Here is a 22,931-nt window from a genome sequence, read left to right as displayed (position 1 = left end):
ATCTTTGAAATTTTCTATTCATCTCTTGTACCTCATTTTTTTTAGCATCTCTACGCTGGAGAGCAAGTTTCAGTGTCTCTTTTGACATCCATTTTGACCTTTTCCTTCCTTCTTGTCTTCTTAATGACTTTTTGCTTTCTTCATGTATGATGTTCTTGATGTCATCCCACAACTCTTCTGGTCTTTGGTCTCTAGTGTTTAATGTATCAAACTGGTCTTCAGATGATCTCTAAATGTGTGTGGCTCTAGAACCAGACAAAATCATATACTGCACCCTGTAAAACCACTGAGCTTCCAGGTTGGTAACTGTCCAGTTTCTGGTCTCCACTCTCAGTTTTTGGGTACCCTCAGGTTTGGTGAGAAAATGAATACCTATTTGTAACTTCTAAACAAATATCCTAAACCAGGCTAATCACTTTGAGAACCTTTATTAGATTAAAATGTTTAATGCAATCACCACCCCCTCCTCCCCAGCAAAACTGGGTCATCCTCTGCTCCCACTCTCTCTACTTGCCACCATTTCCTGAACAGGTAGAAGGAATGGGAAGAAAGGACACCTCTGCATCTCCAGGGTCCTGAAGAATCGCTGCCTCCATGAACAGGATGGTGACTGGCAGGTCACCTTCCTTCAGCCTTTTTAAGCCTTCTTCAAACGCTCCTGGCCAGTCCTTGAATGGGTTTTCCGTGTGAAAGTAATATCCCTACAACACAGAGAAGAGCCAGTACATGAGCCGCTCATTGATTTATCTCTTCTCCTGAAAAATTATTGCTTGCTCTGTATTATGAATGTATTCTCACTGTAATAAGTTTAAATAATATCGACGAATATAAAATGATTCAGTTACCTATAATACAACAGCCTAAAAATCACTGCTAAAATTTTGAAGTTTGTTTTCCTTTTCGTATTTCTTTCTTTTTGCTTTTGCCACGTTTACCCTGGTGTGGCACTGTGGGTTAATGCACTGTACTGCAAAGTTGATTTGAACTGCAAGGTCGGTGGTTCAAGCTCACTAACTGCTCCTTGGAAACCCTATACTGGGTCGCTATGGGTTGGTATGGGTTAAATACTGACTCAAAGGTATTTAACAACAGCAACCTCAAGATATTTTAAATATTGAATAATGCATTTATTTTGCTTCTCAAACTAAAAAAAATCATCATCCCTCACAAGGAAACCTTTTAGATATATTTTCCCTAAGTGTGCCTGCTTCACCTCTGAAATGTTAAGGCAACAGATACACTGCAATCTGTTCAGCTACTGTGGTCCTTGGAGGAACATAAGCTATTATAATATCTAAGTTTTTTACGCCCCCACAAGAACCACTGGAAGTGATACAGCCCTCACTGAAGATGCATGCTTTAAAGTCATAGATACTATCTTTATTTAAAAACTTTCAACAATATAGAATGTACAAATAATCTTCTGATACTTTTTTTTAATGAATATATTGGTGCTGTAGGATACACACTGGGCTACTAACCACAAGGTTAGCAGTTCGAACCAACCAGTTGTTCTTTGGGAGAAAGATGAGGCTCTGCTCCTGTAAAGACTTACAGCCTTGGAAACCCTATACAAGACTGATGGGAAATGACTATAAATCAGAACGGACTCGATGGTACCTAACAACAAAACCTAACACATAAATTAAATTGCTGTTAGTACATATGCTGTCTTCTAGCTTAAGTCTCACTTAGTTTTATATTGTGAGCATTTTCCCGGTGGTGGTGGTTATGCACTGTGGAATTAGTTCAGACTCATAGTGACCCTGTATGGGGTTTCAGAGGCTATAAATCTTTACAGGAGCACAAATCCTCATCTTTCTCCTGCGGAACAGCTGGTAGTTTCAAATTGTTGAGTTTGAGGTTAGCTGCACAATTTGTAACCACTGCACTGGTGTGGCATTGTGGGCTAATGCGTCAGAATACAAAGTTGTTTGAACTGCAAGATCAGTGATTCAAGCTCATCAGCTGCTCCTTGGAAACCCTATACAGGGTCGCTGTGGGTCAGAATACACTCGATGGCACTTCACAACAACAACAACACTACCAGAGTTAAAATTATTTACACAGATATTCTACCACTTATTTAACAATCCCTACTAATAGACATTTGGAAGCTTGGTGTGGCGCTGTGGGCTAATGCACCAGACAGCAAAGCCGTTTGGACTGCAAGGTCAGTGGTTCAAGCTCACCAGCTGCTCCTCGGAAACCCTATACAGGGTTGCTATGGGTCAGACTTGATTCGATGGCACTTAACAACAAAAACAACTAATAGACATTTAGATTATTTCCAATTTTTTGCAATCTTGAATAAAGCTACAATGAAAGCCTTGGGCTCAATTTTTTTTGTCTGCATTTGAGTGGTGCCTTAGGTTAGACTTCTAGAAAGATTTATTAGACTAAGATATCATATGAAGTGTTTTGAGACCCTTGATCCATGTAGCTGAACTCTTTTTGAGAATGTTTGTTTCAACTTACACTTTCACCAGAAGAATATGAGAGCTATTACTTATTTCAACCTTTTTAGCATTATTCTAATTTGACAGTTACAAAGAAGCTAGTCATTTTATGATGTTTCTAAAGTTTTAAAATAGAGCTGAGTGGAGACTTTCCTTCTCTATCATCATTGTCGTTAAATATCTTTGAGTTGGTTCCGAATCATAGTATAGGATTTCTGAGACTGTAAATCTTTAAGGGAGCAGAAAGCCTCATCTTTCTCTTGCACAGTGGCTGAAAGATTTGAACTGCTGACCTTGTGGTTAGCAGTCCAACTTGTAACCCACTAGGCTACTAAGGCTCCTTTTCATTCTCCATAGGTGCATAGAAAGACTAAACCCTTCACTGAAAGCTGTGCGCATGAGCAGCTTGTGTGGTGGTGGTGAGGCCATGGAGACTGGGAGAGGAGGGTTAAGGGCTTGGGCCAAACCTCAGGTTCGTGGATGACAGGCCAGTCTGACAACTCTAATCAAAATTCTGTCTTCTCACTTCGCTTTGCTTTCTTTGTGCAAAGGAAAATTAGTATTATTATTAGTTTTTAATTGTAATAAGTATGTAATAAAACATTTACCAGTTCAACGTTTTTCACATCTGTAATTCAGTGATATTAGGTACGTTCATCATGTTATGAAACAATCACTGCTATTTCCAATGTTTTTCAGAAAAATTTAATAGGAACTCAGTGACCCCAAGCAATGACTCCTTTTAACTCTCTCCCTCACACCCTGGTTGTTGTTATTGTTAAGTGCCATGGAGTCTTTTCTGACTCATAGCAACCCTGTATAGGTTTTCCAAGGAGTGGCTGGTGAATTTGAACCACCGACCTTGTGGTTCAAGCCTATCTTGTGTTCCAGTGCTTATCCTGCACATCAGTAACCACTGACAAACTGTGGCTATACATTTACCTATTCTAGACAGTTCATACAAGTGGGATTATGCAATATTTGTCCTTTTGTGACTGATTTATTGACAGTTATTTTAATAAAATTATTGTTCTGATTTTATACAATTGTCTAGTCTACTAAGAGACAGAAAATGATTGGAAGGAGACATTTTAATGACTTTGCAGATTATAAATTCCCTAAAACCAAACATTATTCAGCATGACATCTATAGTGCCTAGTACAGGGAGTCACTGGATTATGAACAATTTCTGTTCTTTAAATTTATACTTTCAATGGAATTTGTATGTAACTCAGAACAGTAAGGTACAGTTTGTATCTAACAACAGTTAGTCAAATGTTTGTCTTAGTATGTAGTCTGTGGTGTATCTTTGTGTGCTTCATTAAAGAAACACTTCCAGATACAATGAAACATCTTTAACATAATATACTAATAATACTCACAGTCAGTTTTGATATGTGTTGCAACACAGTGCCTGTTCATTATTGTGAACCAGTGTATGTACCTTGGATTTTTAATATAATAGGTTTTAAGAGGATTGGGGGTTAGTTCACGTATGCAAATCAATAATCGAGGATCTGCCTGTACAGACTAAACACTGTAAAATCATTTATTGAATTGAATGAAAAATCATGGGAATTATCCAGAATAGAATATTATGATGAGTTTCTCTATCACAGTAAAACACAATGTAAACTTATATGTATATTTTAAAGACAATTCCACATCTTTGTTTATTTCTAGAAATGTTTACCTATTCCTCAAATAATATTCCTTTGAAATATGGACCTCAGGCATTTTTAATAAATGATAATACATTCTTTGTTTCTTTTAATAAAAGATAAAAATACTAAAGCAACTGGGACTTCATAGGCAATTTGGCTGATTGTTCACAATACTTATACATTTGTTGGGGCTTCTACGAGGGGAATATCTGAGACATCATTTCAGGACTTGACCTGGTTGTGTGAAGGGTACCTTTTTCATGAGTCACTCTGCAAGCTGTCACTTGTGAAATACAACCTTAAGTCCCCAACTCACTCTTCTATCTATTGATACCTCTTCTGCTGTTAGCATTTAAGTGTGACTCATGTGATTGACTGGCAAAATCACTGTGGGATTTGCCCAGTTCTTGTTACAATCTACCCTCAATGTCAGGTAGTTCAGTAACTGGCCAGCACTCAGGGTCCAAGCTCTGGTTGGTTGACCTAACCAACACAGACAAAAACAAGAGCCTTTAATTCTGACTTGGCTGCTATCACAATCAGATGATTATGTTGTCTGCATCAGAATTTCTTCTAGGTCAGATTGACATTAAGTTTTTTCTTTTTTTGATAAAAAAGTTATTGCCTCATCCATCAAATAAGATTTTGAAGAATTCAGAAAATGGGTGAGTATTTATAAGCACGTAAATGGTTACCTTCTCACTAGCTGAGATCGTAACTTGATTCTGGGCTTCTTGGTTCTCAGATATCCAGTTCCTTCGAGCCATTTCTTCCCATTCTGCTTGCATCTTATCCCAAAACTCTGTGTCTGACTAGGAGACATAAAAACAAGGAGAGACAGAGTTAAGAATATGCTACATCATCTGGTTTATTCTCAGAGAGAGTTACAGGTTACCTCATTGTTCAAAACAAAGCAAATGTTTAAACTGATGTTGGGGAAAAGTTACTAGTAATAAAATCTACTTCCAACCCAAAAAACATCTGTCAAAAAAGAAAGGAAAGTGTTATTACTGAATAAACATGATCAGAAAGTGAGACATTATGGGTAAGCTGCTAAAGAGACTATGACGACAGAAAGAAATCATAACCATTGTGTAGGTATGGGAGTACAATCAGTACATCCATATTTTAAAGATAATTGTTGATTTTTCTAATCATCTGGCCAGGAGATAGGGCTGCATCACCTTCATGCTAATCTCCTTCCAGGAAAACAGGAAGGTAAAGAATTTCCTGAAGTTACATTTGTATAGCTTTTTGAAAGAATTTACAATTACAGGCAGTCTCTGGATCCTTTTGCCCAGTTCAGTCATGGCCCAGAAGCCTCACTGGAACAGAACTTAATTTTTAAAGTTTTGATGAACCAGAAAGATATGTAATCTCCCTTTTACAAAAGTAGAGCAGTATACACATTGCATAGCAACCAAATCTCTTTGCCCTCAGATTCTGCGCACTGCTCAAAGCTGGTGGCACCCTACTCAGACATGGTGGAACCCTGCCCTAAGATGGAGTTCAACCACTTCACTTAAGTGTGTGTCATTCTCCTACAATCTTTCCAATAATCCACTCTCAAGCATCGCCAACTGAAAGGGTTTACTATACCTCTTTTGAGTCTCCTATTCCAGACCCATAAATTCTGGATACCATGCCGATTCTGCCAAATTGTAAAACTTCAGGTCTGCTCCCATTTCATTTAGTTTTCCACGACAGAACCAGTTTAAAGGGCAAGTAGAAGTTGCAAATTCATTGCTAATATCCTTTTTCAACAACATAAACAACGACTATATGTTCCCGTAAAGATTTACAGCCTTGGAAACCCTGTACAGGGTCGCTATGGGTCGGAACTGACTTGACGGCACTTAACAACAACATACACATGAACCTTGCTAGGTGGAATACAAATGAATTAAATTAACTACATGTGTGGGAAGAGATAATGGAGAAGCTCAATATCAGTCAAAACAAGGTCAGGGGTCCACTTTGGAAAAAGCTATCAATTGCCTATTTGAAGGATAAATTTGAAGCTGAAGAAAATAAAAACAAGTTCAGCAGAGCTTAAATACAGCCTTGAATATCTCTCACCTGAATTTAGAGAGCATCTGAAGAATCTATTTGATGCATATATGCATATATGCACTATATGACCAAAGGCCAGAGGAGTTGTGGAATGACATCAAGAACATCATACACGAAGAAGGCAAAAGGTCATTAAGAAGATAGGAAAGAAAGAACAGACAAAAATGGATGCAGAAGAGACTTTGAAACTTTTTTCCTCAGTGTAAAGAAGCTAAAGAATGGAAGAAATGATGATTTTAACAGCTGAACAGAAAATTTCACAGGACAACTTGAGAATACAAAATTAAGTATCATAGTGAACTGGAGTTAGAAAAGCAAAAGGGTAGAACACATTCAGCATTTCTCAAGTTGAAAGAACTGAAGAAAACATTCAAGCCTCCACTTGCAATAATGAACAAGGTAGGAAGCATCAAAAGAAGATAGAAGGAATACAGAGTCACAAAACCAAAAGAATTGATTGATGTTCAGCCATTTCAAGAGGCAGCACACTATTAAGAACCAATGGTACTGAAGGAAAAAGTCCAAACTGCACTGACAGCATTGGTGAAAAACCAGACTCCAGGAATTGATGGAATATCAATGGAACAAACTGATGCAGCACTGGAAGAACTCACTATTCTAGGTCAAGAAATTTGGAAAGCAGCTAACTGGCCAAACAAATGGAAGAGATCCTTGTCTGTGCTCATTTCAAAGACAGTGGAACCAACAGTATGTGGAAATTATCAAATAATCATAATTATCACATGCAAGTAAAATTTTGCTGAAGATAATTAAGAAATCACTGCAGAGTACATCAACAGGGAGATAGATACCAGAAATTCAAGCTAGATTACGAAGAAAACATGGAATGAGGATTATTCCTGCTGACATCAGATGGATAGTAGGTGAAAGCACAAAATATTAGAAAGATGATTTTATAGTGTTTTATTGGCTATGCAAAGGAGCTCTGGTAGCGTAGTGGTTATGAATCGAGCTGCGAACCGCAAGGTCAGCAGTTCAAAACTACCAGCTGTTCCATGGGAGAGAGATGAGGCTTTCTGCTTCTGTAAAGATTTGCAGCCTCGGAAACCCTGTACAGGGCTGCTATGGGTCGGAACCGACTCGGTGGCAAACCATCACCACCACCATTGACTATGCAAAGGCATTTGACAATGTGGGTCATAAGAAACAACAGGTAACATTTTGAAGAATGGGAATTTCAGAACACTTAACTGTTTTCATGACCAGGAAGCATCCATTTGAACAGAACAAGGGGATACTATGTGGTTTAAAGTTAAGAAAGGTGTGTGTCACGGTTGCATCCTTTTATGACACTTATTCAATCTGTATGCTGAGCAAACAATCCAAGAAGATGGACTACATGAAAAAGAACAAGGCACCAAGACTGGAGGAAGGCTCATTAATAACCTGCAATCTGCAGATGACACTGCATTGCTTGTTGAAAGTGAAGAGAATTCAAAGCACTTACTGATGAAGATCAAAGACTACAGTCTTCAATATGGATCACAACTCAATATTAATAAAACAAAAATCCTCATAACTGGACCAGTGAATAACATCATGTTAAATGGAAAAAAGATTGAAGTTGTCAAGGATTTAATTTTATTTGGATTCACAGTGATTACCCATAGAAGTATCAGTCAAGAAATCAAAGCACATGTGGTATTGGGCAAATTGGCTACAAAAGACCTCTTTAAAAAGAGCAGAGCTGTTACTTTAAGGACTAAGGTGTCCCTGACGCAAGCCAGGTTATTTTCAATCACCTCATATGCATGTGAAAGTTGGAAAATGAATAAGGAAGACCATAAGAGTATCAGTGCATTTGAATTACGGTGTTGGTGAAGAATACTGAAAGTACCATAGCTTCTAAAAGAACAAACAAATCTGTTTTGGAAGAAGTACAGCCAGAATGTTCACTGGAAGCAAGAATGGCCAGACTTTGTCTCCTGTACTTTGGACATGTTTTTAGGATTGACCAGTTCCTGGAGAAGGACATATTGTATGGTCAGTAAAAAAGAAGACCCTCAACAAGATGAACTGGCATAGTGGCTACAACAATGAACTAAAACATAAGAACAATGGTGAGGATGGGCAGTGTTTTGTCCTGTTGTACTGCTCAGCAGCACCTAACAACAATGATAAGGAGTTGTCTATAAATTGGATATTTGTGAGTCAGGTTTTTGAAACTGGGGGAATGCCTGTATTGTATGGGTTATCTACAGTGAATGCCTGTACTGTACAAGTTATCTAAAGAGAAAGGAATGGAGGAGGGGAGCTCTTTCCCCTACTTTCAACCAGGGAAATTTATCCACTAACTTTCCATTTCTGCTGGCCATATTCGATGTTATTGATGGTTGAAGAACATTGAGGTACTCGGTCAAAATGTTGAAGTGGATTAGCTATGAGTTTATACAGCAAGAAAATACCTATTATCTGAAGGACCAAGATCGTACATATCACTCAAGTAAAAGTTCACTACTTAAACAGTTTTTAAGTGTGGGCAGCGGGCACACATTTTAGGAAGGGGAGTCTCTCCTGAAGTTTCTCATAGGATATGAAGAATTAAGGCAACTATTTTGAGACTGCAAGGACAGTCTCTTGGGGAGGTAAAATTAGGTTATTATTAGTGTTAGTTGATCCTACTTTGTGCTAGGAGAACAATGAGTTAGAGAGTTAAGTTCACAAAGCTAAGACCGCACAGGATCTGAATCCCAGGCTGGCTTCAAAGCCTATTCTTGTCCCCTATAGCAAACTAAGGAGTCCTAGGGTGGTGCTGTAAGATAAGCAGTTGACCTCAAGGTTGATTTGCACTGCAAGGCTGGTGGTTCAATTCTACCAGCTGCTCCTTGAAACCCTGTATAAGGTCACTATAAGTCATAGCTGACTCAATGGTATGTGACAACAACATGGCATTGTGGAGGTCTTTTGTGGTGCTGGAGGATAAATACTGGACTGATAACCACTAAGTTGGCAGTTCAAACCCACCAGTCACTTCTTGCAAACCCTATACACGGTGGCTATGAGTTGGAACCGACTCAAAGGCACTTAACAGCAACTACGTGGCAAACTTGACCTCCCAGTACTAATTAATAGTAAAGGGATAACTTCCAGGTGGCCATGGGCTGCCTGCTATGGGCCTAGAGCCATGTCTACTTTGTTTCCCTCACTCTTTCTCTGTGTAACAGAGACTCTCTAGTTTAATTTAGATCGATCCTGTGTGGAAAGACAGAACTGCATATTAGGAACAGCAGCATCAAACCTGACTCCAGAGCATGACAGAAAAAGACAACAGCCTGCTGCCTATTGGCAAGCCAACCTCAGAGTACTATGAGGAGGAGGAGGAAGAAGATGATGAAGATAGTGAGGAGGGCTCAGAGGATGATCAGGATATGCAGGAAACTGATGAAACGAACGACTATGATGAATCACCTGATGATGGAGAAGTCAATGAGGTGGACATGGGAGGCAACCAGCAGGATCAGGACCAGTGGATGGATGATCTAAGTAGACAAGGTAGGAGTGTCTTTAGGGAGATACCAGGCCAACCCAACCCATCCTGGCCCCACTGCAGAACCAGTTGGTGGTCACAGTGCCTAAAAGCGTAACTTTGGACATCTCCACAGCTGCTTCCAGGACCTGGGCTCCTGGGCTCCTGACCATCAGCCTGCTCTTGAATTGCCAAGGCCTGAGCCCATCTCCTCTTTCTGGCCAGTACTCTCCTCTTGGCTGCCAGGGCCAGGTCTGGTCTATTTCGAACTTTAACAAAGACATAGGACTGATTGAATTAAAAAAAAAAAAAGTAAAGGGCAAGGTTTTAGGTGTGAATTAGATTAAGCACCTATCTTCTAGGTATTTTCTATGGCAGGATGATTTTTTGGGAAACACTTTTTTCTTTTTCCAAGTCCCTGGAGTCCATCGTTTATTTCTGGTAAACACCACCAGTAATGTACACAGTATGATTCCCAAAGAAGAGTCTATATAGTATTTGAGTCTTAGAAACAGGTGACAATTAGGGGGAAAAAGAGAACAGTTTTCAGTCCTTTAATAATTGATGTTCTGTGATCCTATACCTTTTTGGCTGTTAGGTCTTAAAGAAGCTGTCTGGTTTCCTCTTAGGAACCATAAAGGGTTTGTGGCATGATGTATGGCTAGTACACAAGAAAACTCGGAAGTTCAAATGCTTGCTCACTTTAAAACATGTGGCTTTTCATAACAGGAATTTGTTGTCCTTATGACAAACTAAAACCTCATTGCTGTCCAAGTAATTCTGGTTCCTAGTGATTTCAGGTGTGCAGAGTAGAACTGCTCCATGGGATTTTCAAGGCTGTGACCTTTCAGAAGCAGATTTCAAGGCCTGTTTTCTGCGGAAAATATTTTAAATTTATATTTTTCTTCTAATAATTTCCCCTAGTGTGGTGCTACAAGATAAACCCTGGACTGTTAACCACAAGCTGGTTCAAACCCACCAGCTGCTCCTTGCAAACCCTATACAGGGTAGTGATGAGTTGGAACCGACTCAACGGCACTTAAAACAACAATTAAGAAGAAAGCAGGCCTAATGCTTTCTTTTTACTTCAGAAAAAGTATGTGTTCTAGGTCTGAAGTAGAAGTGTTTTGCAAAATACATCCGGGATTGGTTTTTATTTAATGAAGCCTCAGAAAGTATTTAAAATATCCTGGGGATGGGATAGAAGAAAAGCATGAAAGTCTTGAGAAAGAGTAACTTTTCAGGGGTGGGAAAGTGACGGAAGCTGGCAGTTGCTAACATACTGGGAGATTGTGCCCACTTTGTTTTCTGGACAAGTTGGCACAATTTCAGCAAGCACAACTGAGAATGTGACTAGGGGGCGTGCACTCTGTGTACACCCTGGAAATCAAGAGAAACTACATTTCATGGAATCACTTCGGGCTTGGATGGCAGTTAGCAATCAGTAGGCCAGGCAGGCAGATAAGAGACCCTGCCCTGCTTTCTAGCACAGCAGAAGCCTTCCAGGTGTGGCGTTGCCTTGGCAGGGGTTGGGGGCCCAGCATAGCTGGAGACTAGGTTACCTGCCAGCTGGCAAACTTATTTTCTTAAAAGAATGCAAAGAAATCAGTTATTTCTTGAACACCTTAATATGACAGTTACTGTAAGAGACTCTAAAATCAGAGGTACTTGGTGTATGTAAGTAGAACAGTTTGAAAGTAGAATCTTACCACCATCTTGAAGTTTTGAATCAATGTTTAGTTTTACAGTTGCCTTTTTTAAACAGCAGTTTCTCTAACCTTTGTGCAGATCTAACTATAGACTCTAAAGGAAGCATCCCTTTTCTCTGTAGTTGGGCAGATGTGGGATGTCACAGCTTATTCCCATGGGCTTTTTCTCTGTGGTTAACAGATGCAGGTTGTGATAGCCTATCCCTGAAGGGTCTTGACACACACCATTGTCAATAAATCTTCTTTACAGTGAACCTCCAGGAACTGATACACTTGAGAAAGCAATTTTAATAGTAGATTACCAGAAAAACCTGCCCTGTTCTTGTCCTGTTATCTGAAGAGCAGACATGCTTGTAAATATGCACCTTTAACCAATCATATCATCCCACATATATGTATGTTCACCATTTCATACTAAGCCCCCACTCTCGGATTGTTGTTGTTGTTTCTAAGTGCTGTCAAGTTGGGTTCCAACCTATAGTGACCCTGTATAAGGTTTCTAAGGAGTGGTTGGTGAGCTTGAACTGCCTACCTTGCAGATCAAACTGACTTTGCAAGCAGAGTGGACATCTTCACTCTGAATTTAGATGTTTTCCTGGTCTGGACTGTCTCTAGGTTTTAAATAAATCTCTCAATTTTACTTTTATAGAGTATGTGTTTTTAATCTAGAATACTCTTTATCTGCAAACTCAATTTCTGTGATGAATTGAAGTTGTGTCTTGTCAACACATCATTACCTTGACTTCAGGTTGCCTTTCACCTTTTAATCTTCAAGGTCTAACCCTTGGCTCCTGGGTGGTAGCTTTCTCTGGGTGGTAGCTTTCCTGTGCAGAATGCTTCTTACTTTGTTCTTCTGGATAGAAATGTTCAGGGGAAGAAGGCTGGCCCAATATGATTAGTTCTAGGTTACTAAATAAATAGTAGGACTTGCTCTACTCTTTTATTGTTTCAAATAATTATTACTACAATGGAAATGGATCCTGTCTCCTTGGCAGAGGCCTCCCCTGAACAAAGGATGAGGGCACCAGGTGTCATGCCAGACTGTGTCTGAGATTCTCAAAGCACATGGAATAGCCACCAGGTCTTCAGGTTAACGTTAGAAATAAAATTCAAAATTCATTTTTCAGAAGGTCTTTCTAGTAGAATGTCACATTGTGCAAACAAACCGATCTCAGATCTATGAAAGCAATGGCTAGATAAAAGACTAGAAGGAAATCTGTTACCATGTTAATAGTAATCTGTCTTTGAATGAAGGAATAATGGGGATTTTTTTTTCCCTACTCGCTGAAACTTTTATGATGAGCATGCATTGCTTTTATAACAATAGCAATAAAGGTTAAAAAGCAGTGACAAAAAAGAGGAATAAATTACCTTTCCATTTTTGAATACCATGCAACCTGAATATTTTTAGATACTGAGGAGTTAGGAGAAAACTGGGGGCTGGGGTAGCAGGCTGAGGACTCATTTAAAAAAAAAAAAAAAGCTTTCAAAGATACAGGTTCAACTTGTCTGAACTAGAAGCTAAGAAAATTCTATCAAGTGACTGTGACAATGTTTACTGACTTTTCCAAGCTCCCTGCTGCGTGGTGTGTAGTGACAATTACTGCACATCTTTTCTGAGGCCATAATGTTCTCCTTGTGAGGTTCCCTGGGACTGAAGTCATACCTCAAGTCTTCTGAATGCAAGAATGAGGGGATTGATAATGTGCACATCTGCGTTACAAAAGGATGCATCACCTTTTCTGCAGTTTCCAATTAGAACAGTAGACGCATCATTAAGATTGCCTTGGAAAACAGACAGGACCTCAGCTAAGGTGGAGCTGCCAGGCTCCCATTTAATGAGCTACACCAGGACTTACTGTTACCATTTAAAATAAGTTATTGCTGACTAATTAAAGTGCACAGCACAGTTTTCATTTAATTACAGAAGACTACTTTTAGCACAATCAATTTTCATCCAGTTGGAATCCAGATTTCATCCACATAACTGCAATTAGCACCATGTTTGTTTTTCTTCTTCTTCTATTTTCAATCAATTTCAGAGACACCTGAAACATATTTCAACTTTAAACATTTCAGATATGATGGATGGGAATTTTTGAACTGATGATTTTATTAGCTGTTCTGGGATTTAGGTAGAATTTATTTTTTAATCTCTGTATGGTGGTGGTGGTTTTGTGCCGTGGAGTCGGTTTCGACTGTACAGGGTTTCTGAGGCTGTAAATCTTTACGGGAGCAGAAAGCCTCATCTTTCTCCCGTGGAACAGCTGGTAGTTTTGAACTGCTAACCTTGCGGTTCGCAGCCTAATTTGTAACCACTACACTACCAGAGCTCCTTAATCTCTGTATAGGTAACTGTAAAGTGGAAGAAATGATGAAGGAAAAGAGTGGAACAGAAATTTTCAAAGGGCATCTTGAGAAAGCAAAGTAAAGGACTATAATGAAATGTGCAAAGTTAGAAACCAAAAAGGAAGAACATGTTCAGCATGTCTCAACTTGGAAGAACTAAATAGAACATTCAAGCCTCAGATGCAATATTGAAAGATTCTATAGGCAAAATATCAAATGACATAGGAAAGCATCAAAAGAAGATGGTAAATATATAGAGTCACTGCATCAAAAAGGATTGGTGGATGTTCAACTATTTTCAGAGGTAGCATATGATCAAGAACTGATGATATTGAGGGAAGAGGTTCAAACTGCACTGAAGGCACTGGAGAAAAACAAGGCTCCAGAAATTGAATTTGTCAGTCAGTTTATTGTACTGTGGCGGCTTGTGTGTTGTTGGAAGCTATGTCACTAGTATTTTAAATACTAGCAGGGTTACACATGGTGGATAGGTTTCAGCGAAGCTTCCAGACTATGACCAACTAGAAAGGAGAGTTGGAATACTTATGAAAGTTTAGCCACTGAAAAATTTATGAATAGAAGTACTGTCAGATATAGTGCCAGAAGAAGAGCTCCTCAGGTTGGAAGGCACTCAAAATACAACTGGGGGAAGAGCTGCCTCCTCAGAGTAGAGGTAACCATAATCACTGATGTGAATAGAGCAAAACTTTTGGAACCTTCATTTGCGGATGGAGCATAACTCAAAATGTTGAGAAGAAATGCTACAAACATCCATTAATAATCAGAACACGGAATGTACAGAGTATGAATCTAAGAAAGTTGGAAATTTTCAAAAATGAAATAAAATGCATAAAGATGGATATCCTAAGCATTGTTGTTATGAAGTGCCATTGAGTCAGTTCTGACCCATAGCGACCCTGTGTAGAGTTTCCAAGGAGCAGCTGGTGAGCTTGAACCACCAACCTTGCAGTTCAAACAGCTTTGCAGTCTGGTGCATTAATCCACAGTGCCACACCAGGACTCCAATATCCTAAGCATTAGTGAGCTGAAATGGACTGATATTGTCCATCTTGAATCAGATAATCATATGGTTTACTATGCTGGGCATGATAAATTCAAGAGGAATGGTGTCACATTCATCATCAAAAACAACATTTCAAGATCTATCTTGAAGTACAATGCTGTCTGTGATAGTATAATATTCATATGCCCACAAGAAAGACCAACTAATACCACTATTTTTCAGACTTATACACCAACCACTAAAGCCAGTAAGGATGAGATTGAAGAATTCTACTAACTTCTTCAAAAGTCCTGGTGTGATGCTCTGGGTAAAGCACTGGACCACAAGCTCTGTTTGAACCACAAGAAAGGGGTTTAAACTCACCAGCTGCTCCTTGAAAACCTTATACAGAGTTGCTATGAGTCAGAACTGACTCTATTGCACTTAACAACATCACCACCAACTTCTTCAGTATGAATTGATCAAATATGCAATCAAGACACATTGATAATTACTGGTGACTGGAATGAGAAGGCTGAAAACAAAGAGGAAAGATCAGTAATTGGAAAATATTACTTTGGTGTTAGAAATGGTGCTTGATATTGCACAACAGACTTTTGAAAGATCAACAACTTACTCATTTCAAATGTTTTTTATCAACAACATAAAAGGCAACTATACGCAGGGACCTCACGAGATGGATACTCAAGTGTCAAAATGATTATATCCCTGGCAAGTTGTTGTGGTTTGGTGCGGTCATGTCTGTTCTGACTCATAGTGACCCTATGCAGAACAGAACAAAACATTGTCTAGTCCTGCATCATCCTCACAATTGTTGTTATGCTTCAGTCCATGGCTGAAGCCACTGTGTCAATTCATCTCACTGGGGGTCTTCCTCTTTTTTGCTGACCCTCCACTTTACCAAGCATGACGTCCTTATCTAAAGAATAGACACTTCTGATAACATGTCCAAAATATGAGAGATGAAGTCTGACCATCGATTGTAGGGAGCATTCTGGCTGCACTTATTCCAACACAGATTTCTTTGTTCTTCTGGCAGTTCATGGTAGTCTTCTTTATTCATTGTCCAGTTTGGAATTCATCCTTCAGTAACATTGATTCTTGATCATATGCTACCTCTTGAAATGGTTGAATATTGACCACCATTTCTTTTTGGTACAGTGACTCTGTGTATCCTTTGCATCTTCTTTTGTACTTTCTGCATCATTCAATATTTTGCCTATGGAGTCCTTTAATATTGCCCATTGAGTCCTTTCAATATTAGGCAATTCAAAATACAATGACTGTGGAAAGAAACAATGGAAAAGATCAGTATCATCAGCTAAAACAAGGCCAGTTGCAGACTAGAACAGACCTTCAATCGATCATAAGCAAGTTCAGACTGAAGCTAAAGAAAATAAAAAGTTTATGAGAACCAAGTATACCTTGAATATATCCCACCTATGTTTTGAGACAATCTCAGTAATAGGTTAGCTGCATTAGGCACTAATGACTGAAGTCTCGAAGAATTGTTGGATGACATCAAGAACACCATACTATACAGACGAAAGCAAAAGGTCATTAAAAATACAGGAAAGAAAGAAAAGAAAAAAAATGGATGTCAAAAGAGACTCTGAAACTTGGTCTTGAGCACAGAGTAGCTAAAGCAAATGGAAGAAATGAGGAATTAAGAGAGTTTAACAGAAAATTTTAAAGAGCAGCTTGAGAAGACAAAGTAAAGTATTATAATGAAATGTGCAAAGAACGTGGGGTTAGAAATCCAAAAGTGAAGAATACGTTCAGCATTTCTCAAGCTGAAAGAACTGAAGAAGAAATTCAAGTCTCGATTTGAAATATTGAAGGACTCCATGGGTAAAATATTCAACGATGCAGAAAGTACCAAAAGAAAATGCAAGGAATACACAGAGTCACTGTACCAAAAAGAAATGGTCAATGTTCAACCATTTCAAGAGGTAGCATATAATCAAGAATGCATGTTAATGAAGGAAGAATTCCAAACTGCACTGAAGGCATGTGCAAAACAGGGCTTCAGGAAAGATGGAATACAATTTCAAATCTTTCAACAAACATGTAGCGCTGGAGGCACTCACTCATTTATGTCAAGAAATTTGGGAGATAACTATCTGGCCAACTGATTGTAAGAGATCCATATTTGTGCCTATTCCAAAGAGAGGTGACCTAACAGAATACAGAAATCATTGAACAGTATCATTAATATCACATGCAAGTAAAATTTTGCTGAAGATAATTAAAAAATGATTGCCAACAGTACATCTACCTGAAATTGAAACCAGATTCATAAGACGATGTGGAATTAGGGATATCAGTGCTGACATAAGATCGATCTTGGCTGAAAGCAGAGAATACCAGAAAGATATCTACTTGTGCTTTATTGACTATGCAAAGGCTTTTGATTGTATGGATCATGACAAGCTATAGATAACATTATGAAGAATGGGTATTCCAGAACACTTAGTTGTGCTCATGAAGAACCCATGCATAGACCAAGAGGTAGCTGTTTAAACAGAAAAAGGGTTCAATGAATTGTTTTAAAATCAGGACAGATGCACACCAGGGTTGTATTACCATACTTATACGATTTCTACGCTGAGCAAATAATCTGAGAAACTGTATTATAGAAAGAAGAATGTGGTATCAGGATTGGAGAAAGACTCATTAACAGCCTGTGATATGCAAATGATACAACCCTGTTTTTTCGAAATGAAGAGAACTTAAAATATTTACTGATAAAGGTCAAATATTATAGCCTTCAGTATGGACTGCATGTCAATGTAAAGAAAACAAATTCTTACAATTGGACCAATAATCAATGTCATGATAAATGGAGAAAATACTGAAGTTGTCAAAGACTTCATTTTGCTTGGATCCACAATCAACACTCATGGAAGCAAGAATCAAGAAATCCAAAGACATACTGCATTATGCAAATCTGCTACAAAAGACCTCTTTAAGAAAGTGTTAAGGAGCAAAGACCAGTTTTAGGTCTCAGGTATGTCTGATTCAAACCATTGTACTTTCAATTGAAAGTTGGTCAATGAGTCAAGACCTCTGATGAATCACTTTATATGAATTATCATGCTGGTGAAGAATTTTGAAAGTACCATGGAGTGTCAGAAGAACTAACAAATCTATGTTGGAGGTAGAATAGTCAGAATGTTCTTTGAAGTCAGGATGGCAAGACTCTGTCTCTCATACTTCCAACATGTTATCAGGAGGGACCAGTCCTTGGAGAAGGACATTGTGCTTGCTAAGTGGAGGGTCAGCAAAAAAGACCCCAATGAGATGGATTCATTCACACATTGATACCAGCAATGGTGTCAAACATAACAACAACTGTGGGGATGGCACAGGATAGGACAGTGTTTTGCTCTGTTATTCAGATGATGGCTATGAGTGAGAACCAACTCATTGGCACCTAACAATGAACAAAGATGTTAATGAGGCCAGATGCAAACTGCACGATTATGTTGTATCTTAAGTAAATCTCTTTTGAGATATAAAAGGAGAGAGAAATGAGCAGAAAGAGAGATTCCTAATATCACCAAGACAGAAGATCTGGAAGTGGAGTGTGTCCGTTGGACCTGGGGTCCCTGTACTGTGAAGTTTGATGCCAAGACCTATGAGTCTACAAATGCTGAAAGGAAAAAGGACCTTTTCCCAGAACTGATGAAGAGAATGTTTCTCTAGTGTCAGCACTCTGAACTTGGACTTCTAGTCTCCTAAACTGTGAAAGAGTAAATTTCTGGTTGTTAAAGCCATCTACTCATGAAATTTCTGTCATAGCAGCACTAAATAACTAAGACAGGATCATAACAAATTATGGATAACATTGCAAAGATTGGAGATTCCAGAACACTTAATTGTGCTCATGAAGGACCTGTACACAAGCTAAGAGGCAGTTGTTTCCACAGAACAAGGGATTACTGAATGGTTTAAAATCAGGAAAGGTGTGTGTCTAGGTAGTATACTTTCACCATATTTACTCAATCTGTATACTGAGCAAATAATATGAGAAACTGGATTACAGGAGGAAGAATGTAGCTTCAGTATCAGAGGAAGACTCATTAACAACTTATATGCAGATGATACAACCTTACTTGCTGAAAGCAAAGAGGACTTGAAATATTTAAAAATGAAGATCAAAGACTACAGCCTTCAGTATATATTATGCCTCAATGTAAAGAAAACACAAATCCTCACAACTGGACCCATAAATAACATTATGATAAATGGAGAAAAGATTGAAGTTGTCAAGGATTTCATTTTGTTTGGATCCACAATCACCACTCATGAAAGTAGCAGTCAAGAAATCAAATTACATATTGCATTAGGCAAATTTACTGCAAAAGACCTCTTTAAAGTGGTCAAGAGTAAAGATGTCACTCTGAGGACTAAGGTGAGCCTGACCCAAGCCATGATATTTCCAATAGCCTCATATGCATGTCAAAGTTGATCAATGAATAATGAAAACCTTAGAAGAATCGATGTTTATGAATTATGGTGTTGGTGAAGAATTTTGAAAATATGATGGACTGCCAGAAGAACAAACACATCTATGTTGGAAGAAGTACAGCCAGAATGCTCCTTAGAAGCCGGGATGTACAGATTTCATATCTTGAACTTTGGACATGTAATGAAGAGGGACTAGGCCTGGAAGACAAACATCCAGCTTGGTAAATTGGAGGGTCAGGGAAAAATTCCAAGGAGGTGAATTGACACAGTGGCACCAATATGAGCTCTAACCTAACAACAATTGTGAGGATAGTGCAGGACTGGGCAGTGTTTTGTTCTGTAGTGTGTAGGGTGGTATCAGTTGGAAATGACTAGACAGCATCTAACAACAACAACAGGTAACATACACTTATACTAGAAATGAACTGACTATTGTCTGCAATCCATGTTTATATAAAAAACTATATTAATGGTACATACTGATAAGAAAGAAGCTCTGGTAGCGTAGTGGTTATGAGTCAGGCTGTGAATCTCGAGATCACCAGTTTGAAACTATCAGCCGTTCCATGGGAGAAAAATGAGTCTTTCTGCTCCTGTAAAGACTTACAGCCTCAGAAACACTATGCAGGGTCAGTATGAGTTGGAACTGACTCCACGGCACACCACCACCATCCTTGAGCAACGCCAGCTGGTCATGCCTCCCCCATCTCCAATTTTCATCCTGTAGGTCCCCCTCCTCAGCAGAGACATCTGCACCCCCTTCAGCCTCCATCTTCACATGAGTCTCATGTTTCTTCAGGGAGCTGCTGCTCTGCTCCTCTTTGGACTTACCTACCATTCATCATCTCAACTCCTTGTTTGCTTTGTTCCTTTTCAATTTTTTCCAGGCTTTCCAATAGAGAATCCACTTTTTGTTTTTTCTGAGTCAACTCCTTAATGGTCTGAAGGTCATCTCCTTTCAATTTTCCAGACTTGGAAGACAATACCCTCTGTTCGCTTTTAGAATTGAAATAATTTGTGTCCCTTCATGAGGTGTTTCCTGGTAGAAGCTGGCGTTTTGAGGGCACTACTGCCCGAGGAGGAGGAGATGGAAGAGGAGGTGGAGTGTGTGTTCAGTGGTGTGCATCCTGTCAGAACCATTCCACCGAAATTCAGAGTCCAAGTCCACAGAAGAGCTGTATGTGATAGTTGATCCAAGAAGAATTTAGTCCTTGACAACTTCAATCTTTTCTCCGTTGATAAGAATGTTGTTTATTGGTCCAGTAGTAAGGATTTTTGTTTTCTTTACATTGAGATGCAATCCATACTGAATGCTGTACTCTTTGATCCTCATCAGTAAATACTTTGTTGTTGTTGTTGTTGTTAAGTGCCATCGAGTCGGGTCCGACCCATAGCGACCCTGTACAGGGTTTCCGAGGGTGTAAATCTTTACAGGAGTAGAAAGCCTCATCTTTCTCCCACGGAGCGACTGGTAGTTTCAAACCGCTGACCTTAAGGTTCGCAGCCCGATTCGTAACCACTACGCTACCAGAGCTCCTTCAGTAAATACTTTAAGTCCTCTTTATTGTCAGCAAGCATGGTTGTATCATCTGCATATCGCAGGTTGTTAATAAGTCTTCCTCCAATTCTGATGCCATGTTTTTCTTCATATAACCCACCTTCTCAGATTACTTGCTTAGCATACAGGTTGAATAAGTATGGTGAAAGAAACAACCCTGCCACACACCTTTCTTTATTTTAAAACCATTCAGTGTTCCCATGTTCTGTTCAAACAACTGCCTCTTGGTCCATGTATAGATTCCTCATGAGCACAGTGAAGTGTTCCAGAATATTCATACTTTGCAATGTTGTCCATAGCTTGTCATGATCCACACAATCAATAAAGTCAGTAAAGCACAGGTAAACATCTTTCTGGTGTTCTCTGCTTTCAGGCAAGAGCCATCTGATGTCAGCAATGATATCCCTTATTCTATGTCCTCTTCTGAATCTAGCTTTAACCTCTGGAAGTTCTCTGTCAACATCAGAAGCCACTAAACAGGCTGAATGACCAATATGAGGAATATTTGCATAAGAAGTCACAGATCAGATGGAAGTTTAACCCAATGAATAATTGTGGTGGTGGTGGTGTGCATTGGAGTTAGTTCCAACTCATAGTGACCTTCATAGGGCTTCCAAGGCTATAAATCTTTACAGGAGCAGAAAGCCTCATCTTTCTTTCACAGAATGGTTGGTAGTTTCAAACTGCTGATCTTGAGGTTAGCAGTCTGACTCAATGAATAATATCGTCCCTATGAATAGGGTTTCCAAAGCTTTAAATCTTCATGAGAACAGAAAGCTTCATAATTTTTTTACTTATAAGTTAGAAAGAAAATTTCCTAGAATAGAGTAGATACAACACCTCTCTATTTAACTGTGTTATTCAGAAATGTTGAAAATAAATATATTAGTACCAGCATTCAATACAAATTTTCTGGTTGTCTGTGGAAAAGGCACAATTCCTTGTGCAAATGTAATTGGCCATCGTTACAGATGTTGGCAGGAACCTGGGCAAACAGCTTGAAGCTCACCACACAATGTGCCAGCAGGTTTGCTGCAGACACGTGTGGAAGAAAAATTGAAAATGATAGGATGGGGAGGAAAAAGCACAGGAGGCTGGAAATACTATAATACAAGGCTTGAGCAGGATCTCAAAGAGAAACCAATAGTCATTTCTAAGAAAATGGATCTAAGATCTCTCTTAGATTTCTGTTCTTTCTTTTCTAGTCTTCCTAACCTAGTAGAGGGCACTAGAAAAGTGGAATATTAAAGAGCAAAATCTGTTCATCAGATGGGAAGGGATTATTTTTGAGAGGATTTTCAGCAAATTCATTAACAAACAATACGTTGCAGAGGCCGGAGTGATCATATCTGTGTTTGTGGCATGAGTGGCATTTACATTTACAACAAAGAACTGCTGTTATCAAGCATGAATTAGGGATTTGAAGACAAAGTATGGGGAGTAAGATTTTGTGGAGTCAATTTCTCAGAGGTTATTTATTTCTTGACGTTTGCTTTTGAATAGCTAGTGGCCAGTGACAAATTCACCACAGACATGAGGAGCTGGGCAGAGGGTTCTTGGGTTTGAGCCTTGCCTCATGTTCCATGTGATCACCAGGCATACGATAAAGGAGAAAGGTCTGTGAATAGTGTACTCTAGTCTGGCTCAGTCCCAGAAAGTGATTCTCCTTTAGCCATGTCTACAAGTAGTGACAAGTTACTGGGAAACTCCCTACTAATTTAAAAAAAAAACAAAGTGCTGGAAATATTTACTAATCTCAAACTATTTGTATGTTACTGTGCTTTATACTATGAGAGTACTGAAAAACAAAACAAAAATCCAGATGTGTTCTTTGCTGGTTATTGGGATGTAGGGGGTGGGGTGAGGGGAGGGAGGGGAAGGTGGCACACAGGTCAGGGAATAGACATAGATAGGATAGTTTGGGAGCTAGGGAGGGGGGCAATAAACAAGAAGAGGGAGGGGAATGGAAGAACAAAGCAGATGGGAAAACAATTAGGCAGGTTTGCATGGGTTAAGTGGGACAGAGGTAAATAATGATGTATGCACAACCTTGGAACAATAGGGCTCTGAGATAACAGGGATTGAGACATGGTTGGAATGGGGGAAAGGGTGGAAATAATGTTAAGATGCTTGG

General features: G+C 39.1%; 1 protein-coding gene and 1 pseudogene across 12 annotated transcripts in view; one reads left to right on the top strand and one right to left on the bottom strand.

Annotated features, from left to right (window-relative positions):
* The window catches only part of PEX5L (peroxisomal biogenesis factor 5-like), a 366,277-nt gene that overhangs the window by 24,989 nt on the left and 318,357 nt on the right, over positions 1–22,931 (bottom strand). For all 12 annotated transcript variants that reach the window (XM_006867687.1, XM_006867684.1, XM_006867689.1 and 9 more), the window contains 2 exons: positions 4,820–4,936; positions 558–701 (listed from right to left, as the gene is read on the bottom strand). In XM_006867687.1, coding sequence (XP_006867749.1) covers positions 558–701; positions 4,820–4,936 — 261 coding nt within the window. The remainder of the gene's footprint in view (positions 1–557; positions 702–4,819; positions 4,937–22,931) is intronic.
* The window catches only part of LOC102840610, a 15,673-nt pseudogene continuing 2,084 nt past the window's right edge, over positions 9,343–22,931 (top strand).

Source organism: Chrysochloris asiatica, unplaced genomic scaffold (assembly GCF_000296735.1).
Source record: "Chrysochloris asiatica unplaced genomic scaffold, ChrAsi1.0 scaffold00108, whole genome shotgun sequence".
NCBI lineage: Eukaryota > Metazoa > Chordata > Mammalia > Afrosoricida > Chrysochloridae > Chrysochloris > Chrysochloris asiatica.
Note: the sequence above shows the minus strand (reverse complement) of the source record. Positions and strands in the feature narration are given on the sequence as shown.